General features: G+C 50.3%; 7 protein-coding genes across 7 annotated transcripts; 1 reads left to right on the forward strand and 6 right to left on the reverse strand.

Moving 5' to 3' along the window:
- Positions 1–321: 321 nt before the first annotated feature.
- On the forward strand, positions 322–880 carry ONS95_009758 (uncharacterized protein; the record flags this gene model as incomplete). The annotated part of the gene is made up of 2 exons (XM_058503316.1): positions 322–427; positions 558–880. 2 exons carry the CDS (start codon positions 322–324, stop codon positions 878–880), a joined length of 429 nt encoding a protein of 142 aa, XP_058360028.1.
- A 381-nt stretch (positions 881–1,261) lies between these two features.
- Positions 1,262–2,146, reverse strand: ONS95_009759 (uncharacterized protein; the record flags this gene model as incomplete). The annotated part of the gene is made up of 1 exon (XM_058503317.1): positions 1,262–2,146. One exon carries the CDS (start codon positions 2,144–2,146, stop codon positions 1,262–1,264), a length of 885 nt encoding a protein of 294 aa, XP_058360029.1.
- Positions 2,147–2,305: 159 nt separating this feature from the next.
- On the reverse strand, positions 2,306–2,605 carry ONS95_009760 (uncharacterized protein; the record flags this gene model as incomplete). Its single annotated transcript, XM_058503318.1, has 1 exon — positions 2,306–2,605. The coding sequence occupies one exon, from the start codon at positions 2,603–2,605 to the stop codon at positions 2,306–2,308; it is 300 nt and encodes a 99-aa protein (XP_058360030.1).
- A 587-nt stretch (positions 2,606–3,192) lies between these two features.
- Positions 3,193–4,872, reverse strand: ONS95_009761 (uncharacterized protein; the record flags this gene model as incomplete). The annotated part of the gene is made up of 1 exon (XM_058503319.1): positions 3,193–4,872. One exon carries the CDS (start codon positions 4,870–4,872, stop codon positions 3,193–3,195), a length of 1,680 nt encoding a protein of 559 aa, XP_058360031.1.
- Positions 4,873–9,175: 4,303 nt separating this feature from the next.
- Positions 9,176–10,514, reverse strand: ONS95_009762 (uncharacterized protein; the record flags this gene model as incomplete). Its single annotated transcript, XM_058503320.1, has 4 exons — positions 9,176–9,298; positions 9,399–9,455; positions 9,508–9,744; positions 9,817–10,514. One exon carries the CDS (start codon positions 10,512–10,514, stop codon positions 9,954–9,956), a length of 561 nt encoding a protein of 186 aa, XP_058360032.1. The 3' UTR covers positions 9,176–9,298; positions 9,399–9,455; positions 9,508–9,744; positions 9,817–9,953.
- Positions 10,515–11,642: 1,128 nt separating this feature from the next.
- On the reverse strand, positions 11,643–13,401 carry ONS95_009763 (uncharacterized protein; the record flags this gene model as incomplete). Its single annotated transcript, XM_058503321.1, has 2 exons — positions 11,643–11,673; positions 11,738–13,401. The coding sequence occupies 2 exons, from the start codon at positions 13,399–13,401 to the stop codon at positions 11,643–11,645; spliced, it is 1,695 nt and encodes a 564-aa protein (XP_058360033.1).
- A 1,816-nt stretch (positions 13,402–15,217) lies between these two features.
- ONS95_009764 (uncharacterized protein) lies at positions 15,218–16,745 on the reverse strand (the record flags this gene model as incomplete). Its single annotated transcript, XM_058503322.1, has 2 exons — positions 15,218–16,639; positions 16,689–16,745. The coding sequence occupies 2 exons, from the start codon at positions 16,743–16,745 to the stop codon at positions 15,218–15,220; spliced, it is 1,479 nt and encodes a 492-aa protein (XP_058360034.1).
- Positions 16,746–17,480: the final 735 nt, after the last annotated feature.

Below are 17,480 nucleotides of genomic sequence, written 5' to 3' on the forward strand. Positions count from 1 at the left end.
CCACCAAGAATGTTCATCCTCCTTCTCCATTAAATCCACTCCTAGGTACCTACCTACCTTTACATCCACACTCTTTACTACAGTACTCTCCCAAAAAAAATTCCAAAACCCCAGAATCCAGGGCCCAACTCTTCCCCCCCCCAACATCCAGGCGAACGTCATCTCCATTTGATCTTTAAAGCTAGCTGGTGGCGCACAGCAGCGGATTCGATTACAGCGAGCCAATATGGACCAAATGATGGGAGGAGGAGATGGCGGCATAGGAGGCGCGGCTGGATTCCCTCTTGAGCAGTGGTTCTGGGAGATGCCTCTCTGTACGAGATGGTGGACTACAGCCGTGGTCATCACAAGCGCGCTGGTACAATGCCAGATCGTGACGCCCTTCCAGCTGTTCTACAGTTTCCGAGCGGTATTTTCGAAATCGCAGGTATGGTTCCTATTCTCTCTTCTCTCTTCTAACTTTCCTCTTTGTATATTCATTATGTCTGTTCTACGTCCTGCAAGCAAGGAGGAAGGATATTCATTGAGAGTAAAGTATTGACTTGTGCCAAACACAGTACTGGCGGCTTCTGACCACATTCCTCTATTTCGGCCCCCTCTCGCTAGACCTCGTCTTCCACGTCTTCTTCCTAACGCGCTACTCCCGCCTACTGGAGGAATCCTCCGGCCGCTCCCCAGCCTACTTCTCCTGGCTCCTCCTCTACTCCACGACCTGCCTGATCTGCCTTTCGCCTTTGGTGTCCATGCCCTTCCTGGGACACCCGCTCTCCTCGACGCTCGTGTACATCTGGTCGCGCCGGAACCCAGACACGCGGCTCAGCTTCCTGGGCTTGCTGGTGTTTACGGCGCCGTACCTGCCGTGGGTGCTGATGCTGTTTAGTCTGGTGGTGCATGGGACGATACCGAAGGATGAGATTATGGGCGTGGTGATTGGGCATGTGTGGTATTTCTTTAGTGATGTGTATCCGCCTCTTCATGGGGGGTCTAGACCTTTTGATCCGCCGATGTTTTGGAGGCGGATCTTTGAGGGGAGGCCGAGGGATGAGACGGCGGATGCGATTAATAATGAGATTGCCGTGGCGGCTGCGCGGGAAGTTAGGTAGAGGGGATTTGGTTTAAAGGGAAGCATACATTTGGAGTTATTGGGAGCTGTCGGATGGCAGTTGTTTGTTCGTGCTTGAATACGGGGTGCGAAGGAGCATTGGGTAGGGGTGTTTATTATAAATGATACCATACCATTTTCCCAAAAGCTATGTCTATGTCATGGTCCCGTGTCCATGTTTCCCGAGTTCTCGGCTTCCTCTTCTTTGTCTTCACTAGGAGCATCAGCTGCCACCGGGAAATGCAAGTGCTTCCAATCCTCCAGCTCCTCAATGATAGATCTTAACCGATCCCGAATACTCTCGATAGCATAGCTTCCTAGTAGTAGCCTCAGTGGAGGGTACGAGCAATGTCCCAACTGCCAAACCAACTCAGCACACTTGATAGCACTAGTAGGCTGTTTATCCCCTAACCACTGCACCATCCTCTTCGCATGCAACGCCGGAGACGTCGCCTGCGAATACGGCTCACTCGCCGGCTTGATCAAGAAATGCCCCCAAGTAGGCAACGGACTCGACTCCCAATCCGGCTCATCCCTCCTCACCAGCCCGGGCTCCACAAGCGTAGCCTTGATATTGAACGAGTCAATCTCATACAGCATGGCTTCAATAAGTCCCTCCACAGCATACTTCGTCGCACAATACGGGCCCAACCCAGGAACGCCCAAAGCCCCACTCGTACTACTAAAGATGAGATACCTCCCCTGGCCCTGCTCTCTGAAATACGGCAAGCTGGACTGGATGATATGCAGGGTACCCATGAAGTTCGTCTCGAACTGGTTGCGCAGCTCGTGCTCGTCCTGGTCCTCGCAGGCGCCGATGACGCCGTAGCCGGAGCAGTTGACGACGATGTCGACGTGGCCGAAGTGCGAGATGGCCGTCTCGAAGACCTCGGTGACGGTCTCGCGCGCGCGCACGTCGCAGAGCGTGCCGAGGCAGTTGGGGTGCCAGTTTTGCATCGAGGGGAGGGTGTTCTCGAAGGTGCGGCCTACCGCGCAGACGAGGTCGCTTTGGTTGAGGCAGTGGCGGACGAGGGAGCGACCCATGTGTCCTGTGCTGCCGAAGATCTGGGGGAGGGTGTTAATAGATACATATACATAAATATAGAAACAGACTTATATCTGAAAGTGCAAGGTGAAAGTTGAGTCCTCAAAAGCGGTTTCGCATGTATGGTGTTGACAGTATGCTCTCATCTGAGAGGAGCTTCATGCTGAGGTAAGGTAAAGAGAATGGGAATTCATATATGTACTCACAACCCACACCATCTGCTTTGCTGGATTCCCCGGACCAGGAGGATCACAGGTCACCGGAAGCTGGAGCTTCGACTTGCTGTTGCTGCTGCTGTCTGCTGGCGACATGACGGCTTCGCCAGTAATGCCATTATCGAGAGTCAGGTTCAGGTTCGGGTTCAGGTTCGGGTTCAGGTTCGGGTTCAGGTTCAGGTTCGAGCTCAAGCTGTAGCTGTGTAGATCAACGGGCGTGGTGACATCTTGGAAGAGGTCCATCCCGTAATGCTAAGCTGTGCCGTCCTCGTGCTTCCTTCTCTTGTCTTTTGGTTATTGAGTTGCGTCGATTGGCTGCATGGTTGATAGAAGGCTGAAGGTGGTGGTGTTGATTTGCTGTTGTTGGAGGTGTGGAGGCGGGAGGATGGCGGGGTTGAGGCGTAGGTATTGCTTACTACCCCGCAAATGGACGCGAGCCCCTGTAGATCCTTTGCTCGACTTCTTCTCTAGAACTTTTGGGAGTCCGATCATTGGAGTAAAACTTAGGTAGGTAAGTTCAAAATAGTGAGCTTGCACTGATCTCTTGTAGGTAGTATTCAAAGTACCATGATTTATTGAATAATTGCTGACGGTGTTGTTTGAATAATAGCATCTCAGGACTTGGATGAGAGTACACAAACGTAGCAGACACTTGTGAACTTTGAAACCATATGTATTATTAGAGCAGCCAGTTAAATAACCATTACTCATATATCCTCCCATCAATCATCCATTCATCCCGCTTTTCGTTCATCTCATCCCTCATCTCTCATCAACAAACAAGTAGACCGACCGACCAGCAGCCTATCCTTCCACCCATCTCCAACCACCTAACAATTGTACCTCACACCTCTCTTCCCCAACTCCTTCCTTCCAACCGCCTCTTCTGGCCAAACCCATCCTCTGATCCTCTTCGCCTCCCTCTTCTCCGCCAATTGAGGCTCTGGAATCCACTCATCCTTCGGCAAACACTTGCGTCTGGTCCCCTCAGCAGGAGCACCAATCTCACTCTTCCAGCCCACCTGACCAGGTAAAGCATCATCTCTAGCCAACATATGCAAATACCACAGCGCCAACAGCGCAGTCATCTTCGTCTTCCTGGGAACCACATTCTCCTCTCCCGCATCAACGAAACTGCCTTCCACCTCCTCAAAAGTAGAAGTGCGAGGGTTATCGTGCGCAGCGAGCTGGATAGTCTGGATCTCAAGGTATCCGAAATGCGGCACCGAGTCTCCACCATTGCGGACGACGACGAGCTCAATCTCGGTGATGATGAAGCCATATCTGCAGCCATGCTCGCGCATGTGGCGGTGCAGGTGAGCGAGACCGCGGAGGTACTCGACTTTCCTGTGGTTGCCCTCGACGCGCATGCCTGTGTTCCAGCGGTCGAAGGACTTGACTAGGCCGACGACGCGGCCGAGGCCACGGCCGTAGATGAGCTGCGAGGTGTCGTCTGTGTAGTTTGAGATGAAGGAGGGGTCGGTGGTGGATTTGGCCGAGGGGCGCATCACGAGGTGGCGTTGGCCGAGGGAGAGGGAGAGAGCGGCGTTGAGCTTGCTGCCGTAGAAGGAGCTGTAGATGTTTTGGAGGTCGAGCTCGGTCTCGGGCTGTAGTGATGTCTTGGGTGGTGTGGGGAAGGTGGAGGATGGGAGGTTGATGTTGAGGAGGGCTTGGAGACCGGGGATGGCGCTGATGGTCGTTGGATTGAAGGTTGTCCAGGGGCGGATTTGTCGGATGTCCCACCAGAAATGCTTTGTGTTTGTATCGCGGATGTGGATGTTGATTTGGCGCACTAGAGCAGGTGCTGGGTTTGGAGATGTGAGATAAGCCATCATGGTGGTGTTATTGCCGTCATCGATGGGACTCAATGTCATCTCATCCAGACAGATGGAGTTCTGAAGTGGCGAAGGAGTACGCCGAGGAACGTAGAATGTCTGTTGATTGAATGTCTCCGTCTGGCTATTGGTCGCCGATGGGATGTAAGTTGGCATCTGACGGTATGTTGGGAAACCGTACTTTCCGATGGTTTGGGTATCCAGAAGATCTGCACTGGAAGCTCTCCGCTCATTGTTGTTTGGTGCGAATGAGATTGGTGAGCACAATGTTGACATTGAGCGTGTGTGAGATGGGAAGTTGTCTTGCGGAGTGACGGAGATGGACTCTGGGTTGGTGTAGCTTCTGGTGTGAGATGGTCTGAAGCTGGTTGTTGGCTGGAGAGTGTTTGACTTTGCCATCTTCTTCATTCTCTTGGGTGGAGAATGGATCTCTTGGTCCTGAGGACGGATCTTGGGTAACAACAGTGGGCCATGTTGTCTGATGGGTGACCTAGCCGGTGTGGTCAATTGAGTGTTGACAGACTCAGGTGATGACCCTTGAGAGTACAATGAAGCATGAGAGCTTGATCGGCTGTGGCCGAACTGGAAGGAGGAACTGTTGAGAGCTTCCTCGAAAGAGAAGTCCGGGGGCGTGGCAGGGCCAGCACCGAATGAGAACGAGTAGTCAAAGGACATCTTGACTACTTCCAGACTGACAAATGTTAGCTATAATGAATCATAATGAGCTGGGATAGGTTCACCTACGCAGTGAGATGGATTGGAGTATGAGATCTGGTGTCTACTAGACACTATCAATTATGATAAGAGGAGGCCAGCTCCGATTGTCAATACAATGGGAAGAAGGCTAGGAGATTCGTGGGTGAGCACAGCTCGTCTAGTACTTTGGAATATCTATGATGATGATGGAACAAGTAAGAGAGATATGAGTATGTATGAGGTCGACAGAAGGGGAAGCTCTATCGAATTAATCAAGAACCAACAAAGTCCTGAGGCGACATGCTGATACTTATCCTCCCCACGACAAGAAAGAAGCTGCACAGCCCAATCCCTCCGGACAATAACCAGGGTCCCGCGAGTCTAAATCAAGGTGAAACGCGGAGAAGAGAGAGAAGGCTACCCAGAATCCGGTGTGTGTACCCAAGCTTGTTTCTTGGTCAGGCCCAGAAGGCCGTTTGGTAGGCCACTCGACAGGCGCTGCGAGCATGCCCTCTCCAGCGGGAGCTCAACCGGCAGCACTACATCTGCAGTATCTCTGAGTCATAATTAGAATCCTTGCAAGGAAGTGAAAATGTGGATATGAAGTGCAGCAGTAGCTCATTTGCAGAAAGGGAAAAAAAACCAGATGTTGCCAAATATGCAGCGCGCCAACGCGCTTTTTCTCTCGTCCACAAAAACAGGTCAACAACACCAAGCGGGGGGGGGGGGGGGGGGGGCGACACCAGTACACGAATACACGAGCTGGACCGTGCCTTGAGCCTAAGTCCGGATCCTGTTGCGCGACAGCTTCACGAGGCGCCCGCGTCACCTCAACCCAGATCGGTCCACTAAGTTACTGCTTAGTAGTCCCGAGGAGGCTCGTAACGCCAACTTTTGGCTTCTTCTAGGGGGGCGACTCGGGGTTCTGGGTGTATTTTTGGCGACTGGCGGCTCCTCAGATTGCGAATGAAACCAAGAGCCGCCTCTCCGACCATGAACCTCCCCCATACAAAACCCTCATTAGAAGACCGAGACCGCGCAACTCAAGCGCCGCCATCTCGCACAGCCGACACTGAAGCGCCGGTTTGATTGCCTTATGCCATGGCTTCTGCTGGCATCCGCTGCCCGGCAGTGAGCGAGAGCGCTGCTGCGACACTCGAGAGGTTGGACCTTTGGCGCCGCGTGTCAAGGTCGTGTTTAGCGATGGGCCACTTCGGCAGTGCCATTGGTCCCTCAATACGCGAGCTCAAGCGAGAATAATCCTGGACGTTCATCCACGCGCTGCAGATGGGAGGAGACGACTAGAAATGCAGGAAAGCGGTCTTGAAAGACTCATCTCGTGTTGGCCGTTGCTATTGGACCTGTATCCTTGGAAATGTTTCGAGATCGTCTGTTTCATGAGAGCTCTGACTCACTTTCCACCTGTATATGTCTCCACATTTATCATGATCATGGCTGCATGCTGTCATCTGAGCAGTTCGGATGAATAAATGGGGTGGTTGGGAAACTGTTGATGTGGGGGGGAGATATTCATCAAAAGCCTCATTTTCGATCGAGACCACACCGATTTGTTTGCGGGATTTGTTTCCGGTGCATGACGGCGACTCCCGATCATCATCCTTCCGGCCGACGAAAGACCGTTTCAAATTCTCTTCTCATCGAGAAGATCCTCAGATACCTCCCCTCTTGAAGGGACTTCTTTGAAATATTCTTACACACGTGACCGGGTCTGAAATCCACGGCCAGCGGATCATCATGCACCGCAAAGGTGTAGTAATATGTCTTGCATCCGAATTCTCCATTCGTACTGTTCTTCCTTCTCAAACAGTCGTTGACGTCGGAGGGCCTCAGAGAAGGCCAGGTCCGCGCCCGTCAGCGCCGTCCTTATTCCAGGTCTGAAACACGTGACCTCTGTCTATTTTCATGCACAGCTAAGATTCAGCTGTCATTGAAACTTGGCAAGACCTTATTATTATGCATTTCCTCACTTTCTTTATTCCATTTCTGTTGAAATTTGTGGTTCCGAGTGGGACCTGTTGTATGAGACCCATTTTTGTCGTGCTTGTGCTGGAGACACTTAGTCGCGTTCATTTCTCTTGCCGCCGGTACAACCGCGCATGGGGCACTACGTAATGTCGCTTTCTCCACCGGGTTTTATTTCGGTCGCAGGAATCTTGTACTGTAATGAAACTGTGTCAATACTTCTTCGGCGTCAACTTCATCTCAGCTTGCCTCGATACGACCTCATTCTTCCCGCTGACCTGACTTACCAGGACATGGCGAAATGGGTCAACATGTGGAGATGTACTCGTCCAAGCGAGATTACGATACTTGTACTACAGTCGGCTTTTCGAAATTGTGCTACTCAAATGCCCTGATCTCAGCGCCAGAACATCGATCTCTCTTAGAAGTCGCCAAGGTACCAGTAGAGATCGAAGGAGGTGAGGTGAGGCGAGGCATATCCTTCAAGACCTAGACAGCTGCAGGTATGTTCAAAGAGCTCTCGTCTGCATCTCGTAGTCATGCATCTGGACAGTATGTATCGATTTTCCCTCTTTATCTTTCCATCAAGCTCTTCCATGGTTATCATAGAGGAAACCTGATGAGCGATAGATACACACTGCCTGTTTTCAACTAACACCTTGTATTCATCTACACAGTCTCGCCACATGGTGAGTCGATAATTTCATCCGAGATCAGTGTCTAAATCAGCCCACTCTTCAGAAGTGAGAATCTCTCTACAATCACGAGAACAGTTTTTTACATTCTGATTATCCTAGCTCTGTGTTTACTGAGATGGAGGAGTAACGAGAGGCTATTTACTTTCAACTTCTTATACGAAAATAAATCTCCTCTCAACTAGATAATCCCGTACCTAACCATCTCGCTCTATTCCCTCTCCTAATTAACGATAAAAACAAACTAGCCCTCAATCTCATAGTCACCTTCCCACGCCCCCCCCCCCCCCCCCCCCAACACACCTACGCAATATCACCTCTCACCTCCTCCCCCAATCTCCTTCCCCTTCCCTACTACTATCACCCTCACCATCCCCATCAGCCCCCCTCTTAACCCTCAAAAACGCCATCACCGCCCCCCTACATTCCTTCACCCCCCACCAACCAACCGTCGTCCCAGCCCTATATATAAAACCACATCGTCAGATAACTCCTCTGCTCTGTTTCCCTCTCCCTCTCCGTCTCAACCACATCCCCAACACCAGTCCCGCCTCCCACACCACACCCACACATACCACCTCCAACTCCACCACTACCACCTCCAACTCCACCTCCAACCCCACCACCAGCAGCAGCCCCGGCAGCCGCAACACCAACCAACAGAATCCACAGCAGTACTCCCAGGTATTTAACCCAAACGTCGTCGTTAGATTATCTTCTAAACACTCGCAGATGATTTGCATGTCTCTTTTGTTACGCGGGGAAGAGAATGGTGTGCGTGTTGGGAGGGGGAGGAAGGCGCGCCGGTAGATGTTGGACGTTGCTTGGGTTATGGGGAGGAGTCCTTTATTGTTTTCGCTCTTATTTTTGCACATATTTCTGTACATATTTCCATTCTCATTCTCGATGTCGATATCAACGCCAGCGCCAGCGTGTACGTTGAAAGTGTACGGTGGTGTGAGTATATCTGGGAAATAGGAATCTGCCTTGGACTTGGACTTTGCCTTGGACTTGGACTGGGAGCTGTATGTCAAAGCGTGCATTTCCCGAAGGAGGGATATTGTTTTTGGACAGAGGGGAGAGCTATTTGGCTCGAATTCAAAAGAGGGGAAGTAAGAGATACGTGTGTAGAGTGGTGGAGAGGAGATTTGATGAGAGTGGTTTGTGAATTGGGCTGGTTGTCGGGGAGTTTGGTCGCTGAAACAGGGGGAGGAGTTGGTTAGGAGGGAGACGGTGAGGTCGATTCTGGGAGGTTAGTTTTGAGTTTTGTAGGATTAGGTTAGGAGGAATGGGTTGAGTGAGGAATTAGATGGGGGTTGTTTGAAATCCAGGGAATTGAATTTGGATTGAAGGAATTGTATTTGGATTGAGTCGCGTTGTCCGAAACGGTGTTGGACTCGCTGCCCATCTCGCTTAATCGTAAACAAGAGATCAACGGCCAAGATTCTTCCAAGAGTAGCAGTCGAATCGACACAATGAGAATGGCAAGGCAACTTGCCCCAATTCATATACTGCATACCTCATATCGAGTAAATGCAAGAAAATGGTATAGGCAGATCAAGCATAGTGGAGATCTGACAACGGCAAATAATCAAAACACTCACAAATGGATCTTCCAACAAAACTGCTTAATCGGACACAAATTCTTTCAACCCCCCTTTCATCAATACAATCCTAGCCAAACCATCCATATGCAACGCCGTCTCCTCGATATTGCCCCTCGCACTCTACGACAATAAATGAATAATCAGTACAAAAATCAGCAAAGCGTGTAGCAGCAAGACTATCTGCATTTGGAGTTTAAGAAGTGCAATAATAGCAACTCACCTCCCAACTCATCAGACTCGCAATCCCACCAATCGTTTTCTCATGCGTCGGGTGCTGCTGCAATCTCTTATTAGCCCATTTAATCGTCTCTTCTTTGAAGGAGAAATACTCCGCGCTATTGCATATCCAAGGGAAGATTTTTGAGTTTCTTAATAAGGATGATCGGGGTCCGAGTTTGGGTATGGGATTATACTGCAGGGCATCCAGACGCAGATTCCGGGACGGTTATTGTTGTTGTTGTTGTTGTTGTTGGAATTCGAGAGGTGGGGGAGGTGCTCGGGCCAGTTGAGAGAGTGCATTTGGAGGATGAGACCGTCGTTGCCGAGGAGGAGTGCGAAGGGCGTTGCTGGGTGGTGGGTTAGTGGTGGGAAGGGAGTGGGATGGGGATGGTAGTAGATGACTTGAGGCGAGGACGTACTTGTTTTGAAGGGCCAGCGATCTATGTGTATGGGCATGGAAGTGACTAGTGAGCGGTTTTCGGATGAGGGAAGACCATCCAATGGCAGTGACAAATCCGGATCGTTACCAGATGTTGACATAGCAGTGTCGATGAGTTCAAAAATATGAACTAGAACCAAACCCAGTCCCACTATCAACATCCACAGGAAACTCCCATTTCACATGCTGCAACATCTCCCCATCAACCTCAAACGAAAACTTCCCTCCCCTCACCCTCTTCTCTTCCGCCTTATGCCCCATAACATCATCATCATCATCCTCCTCCTCCTCATCCCTCTCATTATCATTCTCCACCCCCGAAATCCTCAACCTCCGCAACCCCGGCACCAACTTAGCCCTATCATCCCTCCCTTCACCCCTCCCCTCCTTCCCAGCACCTTTCCTCACCAACTTCCTCACAGCCTCAAGCGGCCGTGCTTTCGCCGCAGCATTCAAGCGTCGCTGTCTCTCATGTGAGCCTTTCCGGACCTGCGAGCGGATGTCGCGTCGGATTTGGCTGGAGGTGAGACGCTCGGTTTCGTTGATGAATATTAGTGGGATTGCTGAGGGTAGTAGTGGAATAGATGGGGTGTAGGGTTTGGAGCGGGAGTGCTTAATTGGTGATGGTGATGATGATGAGGAGGAGGAGACTGAGGAGGTATAGTCTGAAGCTGCCATTTGGATGGGGAAAGAAAGGGTTGTGGGAGGTGATAAGAGGTAGCATACTCCTGATTATTGTTGTGGTTGGGAGAGGTGATGGATAGGTTTCTAGTTCACTTAGTCACTACATGAGTCTGTGAGTATACAGTTTAGAACCAGACTTGAAATGTTTTCCCCTGAAGCAGATTGATGACTTACCATTCGGTACTGCTTCCCGTGCCGAGCATCAAAGTAAGCTTCTGACAGTTCATGTGAGTTTTTTTCTCAAATCAAAAGATTTCCCTCTTTGCCTATCACTGTAGCTATCCAAGTCTAAAGTCATATAAATCCTCAGCTCTATTTACTCAATCAATGACGAAAAGCAACGGCACGTATGGACCTCCCCCGATCTTCCCGAAAGTTTGTATCTATCTATCGATCTATCTATCAAGCCCGTCAGCATCCTATCTCCATCGACAACATTGCCTTTTCCTTCACTATCAAAAGTGACGGTTATTTGGCAGCGATACATTACTTCATAAGAGCCTCGCCTTGGAAAAAGAACTGACAATTGATTACATTCTCGCTTAGGAATCGCGTCCCATATCTTTACCTACGCAGCAGGGCAAAACATTATCATAGGTCTAGTAGCATTGGACAGATAAGGTAACCAACCATGCACGGAAATTTTTCTAGGAGCCGGTGCTGAGCTGACAGAGTATCATTGGGAAATTGCATTCTCCTAAAAGGGATGCGATGCAATACGATGCCATGCGAGCTTTCTCATCTTCCTTTCCCATCCTGTTCGGTTCCCTTAAACTATGCCTTCATCATCATCATCATCATCACCATCATCAAATGTAATGCAATTGTAATGTAAAAGACCGCAACTGCAACCGCAACCGCAGCCGCCGACCAAAGTCTGACCTTCCCTTCCCAAGAAAAAAAACTCCATGAAAATGTCACAATAAAAAGGCAGCAGAAGCGGGATAGATAGAATTTTTTTGTCTGGTCAATACCACTGTATATATTGACGGAAAGACATGAAAATCAAATCGAGTAAACCTCGCCCTTCAACCGATGGTGGTGGCTTCAATGCGGTTCAGATGTCCCCATATAAACAATCGCTACCGCCAAAATCATTACAGCTAGACTTAGGCCGGCTAGTCACAGGACATTACAGCTGGAACTTTGATTCCTGTCATCAAGTTAGTCCAGTCCCAACACATATGTGAGTCCTTATCGATGAATGTTGAACTTACCAGTTCTGCCCCTCAATGTCCGCAATCCAGCCGGCACATATCTTCAATCTCTGCCTCACGCTATTCGTCATGAGCAGATTGTACTTCTCCGACTCGGCAGTGGGTAGCACGCTCGCAAACCACCATGGGAACACAGCCGGATCACTCGGACACTCGCCATATGCCTGGAAGACTCTGGCATGTAGCCAGGGTGCAGACTGCTCGCGCATCTTCTTGACGAACGCGACTCCTAGTTCAAACAAAGCTTGTGTCGACATTCTGTCGAGTTTGGAGGATTGAGAGGAAATTGGCGGAGAGTGGTGCGGTGGTGCGCCGAAGTGGTCCTGTGCGGAGATGCTCCGGAGGGCTGAAGTGCCTGTTTCCTGAGCCTCGAGGGCTTCTTCCGCCGCAATACTGATATCGTCTACCCTTTCTATTTTCCCAATCGTGTATCCGTCCAAAGTCCCATGCTTCAGAACCCGGAATCTAGATACTCCGACAGTTTCAATCAAGCTCCTCCCATCCGGCATAAGGTGCATACTCTCGATATGCAGCAGTGTTCCATATTCGTAGAAGTTGACTGGACCCAGCTCTCCTTGGGGAACTCGAGACGAGTTGTGCAGAAGCATACCGAATTTCCTATCGCCGTTTTCTATCGCCCGTCTAATCATAAGTCGATATCTGGGTTCGAAGATGTGAAGAAACGTAGGTACGTCGGGGAAGGAAAGTGTGCAGATGAATAACGGCATGTCCAGCTCCTGAGTTCCGGGACTTGCTTCCGCTTCCGCAGCTTCGGCACGAGCAGCAAGAGCTTCTGGACAGAGTCCTGTGAGAAGCTTGGAGAGTATGACGTTGGTAGGCGCTTTATCAGCCGTTCCAGGGGTGATAGCTTGCCTTCGTCGACAGATGGGACATAGATTTGAATGGTCCAGTACTCTGTGCAGACATGACCGGCAGAATGTATGTCCACAGGTGGTAGTGAATGGTTCCAGGAAGAGCCCATAGCAAACTTGACAATCCAGTTCCGCCCTCGTTGATTCCTTCAAGTGTTCCAGCACAGCCGTATCTAACGCATCGGACTTGTCGCAATTCGGTGACATCGGTGTATATACAACTTCCGAATCGTATGCCAACTCCCCCATCTGTGCCATTATATACGTTGCAATCAGTCGTCCTCCAGCCAGGACCCGACTTCGCACCTCTTCATCCCGCAAAGAAGTGACGCCTGCAATCGACCATCTATCCCGTTCTTGTAACTGATGCACTATTTCCGAAGCCTCGACCGAATCTGAATATGCCTCGACCTCTTTCCTCACCATGTACATGATCTTGTTCAGCACCACATCCACGCTATAATCCCCGGCGGCATGGTCAACCCCGCACGTGGGAAACGGGCAAGTGAAGCCTTGCAGTCGGTTTGGCGTGGCAGGATACGATATATTCTGTCGGAGGTGTAGTTCTGGGATACACGTCTTGCAGATGGAGTTCCCGCATGGTAGAGTGACTGGTTCCTGCAACGGATACGAGCATCGAGGGCATTGTACCAGCCTCACAATCTGCCGTGCATCCCTGGACGCCTCAAGCCCGCCATCTTGTTGCAGAAATTCTGTCTTCGAAGTCTTTTGTCTCTTGTTGAGGCTGGATCGGAGGGACACAGCGGGGTTGTCGTGGGGGACGGAGGACATCAGCGGCGCGAGGTCCAGTGCAGGACCGTTAGACTGCACCTCGTCGTCTGGAGACTGAAATAGAGAGTCGGCCCACAGCCGCGAGGATTCCGGAGAGGAAGCCAGATTTCCTATTCTGTTATCCGTGCAAGATCAGGGGGTGCTTCTGCAAATGTTGTGTCGACGGTGTGGTGGGTGTGTACTCCGGGCCGTCGCAAAAGTTGGAAGCCGTGTCGATGTCGTCAATGGTACGTATGTCTGGCCGTGAAGATCGTATGCGCAAGGAAACAGTATAGAGAAACAATAGATAGGCGGATGAAGTGAAGAGAAGTTATTCAAAGACAAAAGCCGGACAACATCGCATGATTCTCTTGGGAGTGTATGTTACCGTCATCAAGTGTCTTACTTTGTACGAGTGGTGGACTGTCCGGAAGGAAGTGGAAGTGTAGGATCGCCGATGATGCTCAGACGCCACACGCAAAACGGGTCTTGAAGCAGGGGTCGGCGTCCGTCGTACAAACTCGTTAGAAACTTGTAAATCTCATGTAAGTAATTATGATTTACAGGACCCTGAATAATATTCAGCTGGGACATTCACCGCCTTGCCGTCCATTTGCGCTTTAGATGTATTCCATTTTCAGGTTCGTTGTACTCAAATATATATCACTAACAGCTTCAACCCCACTTCGCCGCCCTCCGCCAGATAGTTTACTAGAATCCCAGTCCAACCCAGGTCAACAATGACACCTAGGAAGAGCTACCTCACGAAACCTTATGAACACTCGATTGCATAATCGTGTCCATTTCAAGCCAAATAAAATACCTTATATGGATGTACTGTACTGTTCGTAAACTCAGCGGCGACCTCGCTATCGGACACTCATCCGCCCCAAAAGCCGAGGACTGATTGGGCAAGCTACGATCTGGAGCCGTTATGAACTTAACAATGAAGGAGTTGGAAATCGACGCTTTGCCTCTCTGGGGCAGAGCAGCCGCCCAGCCCGCAACGCTTGGGATTGTGGATACGATCATTCTAGACTTTACTTGGGAAGGAGGCCGCACTTAGTCAGGTAAGGGAGCGAGTTTACTGCTAGTTACAGCAATATTTTGATAACTTAAGAGATTTGAATTGTAATAACATAATAGATCATGAAATTTTGGAGTTTGAAAATTACATATCGCAGATACAGAGATCATTCCTCTGTCAGATATCAACATCGAAAACCGTCTCATAGCTGTCTGTTCTGATTCCTGAACCAAAGACTCGACTGCCCCCTTTTCGGACTCGCTTCGAGAAGCAAGCGTCATGGACTGCCTTGCTCGCCTAATTATTGGCCACAACATTCGTGTAGCGAGCCATGGAACACGTTTCCAGGCCAGTCAAAAGAGATACTTGAAAAAGAGTTACCAGTCAATAACGTCCAGGTGCAGCACGCCAGCATACCAGCACGAGTCAGAGACTCAGAGCAAGGAACTTTATTTCGCGGGTTGAGGATCCGGTCCAGACTCGCCGGTCCAACAAGTCCCGATTTGACCATCCTCCTTGTGATAGGCTGTGCTAGAGTTGAAGAACAGAAAGTTTTCTTGGCTGGCATGCGTCGGACATGTGCATTAGTCGTGCGTCTGCCGAAGTCTGTAGCGTCCTGAGGTGGGACGATGTCGTGGAACAAGGACTTCCGGTTGAGGTATAGTGACTGCTGGAAAGCAACAGTGACAGAAAGTATCTGGAGCCGCAGACGATTCCCCACAGTTGAGGCTGCAACACCAGCCCAGGGTTCGCCAGTCGAAGTTGTGCATGAAGTAGATTTTATATCGATTTATCTCTCATATCATTCCTCTACACGACGCGAGGACGGTGCGAGACAGTGCTCTCTCTGATGTCCTTGCCCTTGTCCTTACTGCGCTTGAAGATTACAGAAAGAGCACTCTTCTTCTTCTTCTCCTTCTCTGACACGACCACAAGCTCCTTTCCTTTACTCTCCTTGCGGCTTCTCGAGCTACGACCGCTCTCAGAAGGAGGCATCGTACTAGATGAGCGGATGGGGATGTCTCGTTGACGAAGAGTCGCCTCGCTACCAGCTTTTCGAACAGTGCGTTCACTTCTGACGCTTCCACTGACGACACTCTCCGCCCGAACACTCTTTCCATGACGCTCTTCTCTCCTCTCTTCTCTTTTGCGTTCCTTGATCCGCTCTTTTTTCTGTCTTGCTGCCTCAGGGGTGATGAACTCTCCATCAACGCTGGTTGCCACACTCTCCACCTCGGCATCGGCAATACCTCGCCTCCAAGTGTCAATGCTGCCCATCTCTGTGCCTTCATACACCATCGCCTCTTCCATGCGGTTGGCATCTTTTTGAGCTTCATTATTGGCTTGAATCTTCTTGATGATCTTGTACCCGCCGAACATGACGACTGTAACTCCAAGAGCAACACCTCCTGCAATGAGGAATTGAGGGGAAGCGAGAAGGGCAAAGACTGCTGGTGAAGATGATTTCAATGCTGTGAGGATACCAGGCGACATCTTCGTCAAGATGTTGGAAAGCTCGGCAAGAGTCAGAGCTACAGCTGCCATTGCTTCTGGGTTGGCTTGGAGATTTGCGATGATTGTCGTAGCGGAGTGCTGCAAGCAATGCGCTTCCAGCAGCAACTCGTCGAGCTTGTTCATTGTAGCTTTCAACTCTTGTTCCTTCTCCAGATCATCCACTTGTGCGACTTGTAGATCCGGTGGAAGCTTGCCATACGCGAGGTTCATGTCAACATCGTCTGAATGGAAGTCTGGATTCGACTGGCTGCGGGGCGGCATTCTTGAGAGCTGTGAGGTATAGGGTGGTGGAAGTGTGCCCGATGCAACACTAGGCGATGCATCTGGGAAGTCGGTGTGTCGTCTTTGGAGGACTGGCTGCGACATTTCGGTTGCGACTTGAGGAGGATGGTACTCGCGAGGGCTGTGAGGACCAGTACGGGATCCATGGTGACTTCGACTTCTTCGAGATGATGTGACGCTGCCCTCGGAAATGTGCGATAGATTTCTTTCAGTGAGCGGAGGTCTGGATGGGCCAGCAGCAGGATCTCTGTGTTTGTGGGAGCGAGAGCGATGGGAATGTCTTGAGGATGTGGTTGATCGAGTCTCTTCCCGAGCTTGTAGGAGCTTCTGATCGTTCTTGTGCTTGATTCGGGCGTGGTGATCGGCTTTGAGCTCGGCTTTCTTGTCTTGGTACGCATCCTTCGCATCTTTGAAGATATTGACTAGGTGCTTGCCCTGGACTATCGTTAGCAGGGAACCTGGGGAAATGTGGGGGTCAACATACGGTACTGACGACCTTCCCGGACTTGTTTATTATTGTAACTGTCTCCATGAGAGGCATTTTGACGGTATTGAATGGGATAGCAGTGTACGAAGGCCAGCTTCGAGGGTATATGGTATGAATGGGGTATATTTGCTTTGGTAAAAGTGCGGTGAGGGATATACCTAGTTAAAGGCTCAAGGTGACAAAAGCCAGACAAAGCATGCACAAAAGCCTTCTTGTCGAGGATGCTCACAATAGCTTAGTCTTCGAGATGAAGACAAAGTAGCAGAGCGTACTGACAAAGAAGGAATACCTCCAGGGACATACGAAGTAGAAGCAGGATAAAGAGGGTGAGGCGAAAGAAAGAGCAAGCGTTATCGCGATTGGAGGTGGCCAGGCGATCTGCAAGCCTGTCATCCAATACCTCCAGCAAGGCAAAAGTCGATATCTGGCGGCGTCTAAGTGGTACCAAGTATATCTCCCCACCTACTAATGCATACTACTGCCAAATACATTGACGTTCCCGCGAAAGTATCGTGTCGCGGATGGCCAGAAGCCGATGTATTGGGTTGGACCTCACACTCCTGATGAGCAAATTCTGACTGCTGGTGCTTCATGATTTGGCCGCGGTACACCGCTGGAACCGCCATTGCAGCTGGACAGGGGGTTGAAAGTTGAGACGAATTGAAGCTCGAGAGCGCTGGTGGAGTGTGGCGCAGCAGCTACGGAGGGAAGGGTAAAGCCACGTCTTCCCTTCTCCTTCGCTTAATAGCATGTGAAGATAATATGTCTCAGCTGTTTCAAAACATTACC

Source organism: Cadophora gregata (assembly GCF_030347475.1).
Source record: "Cadophora gregata isolate MNR1 chromosome Unknown scaffold_4, whole genome shotgun sequence".
Taxonomy (NCBI): Eukaryota; Fungi; Ascomycota; class Leotiomycetes; order Helotiales; family Ploettnerulaceae; genus Cadophora; species Cadophora gregata.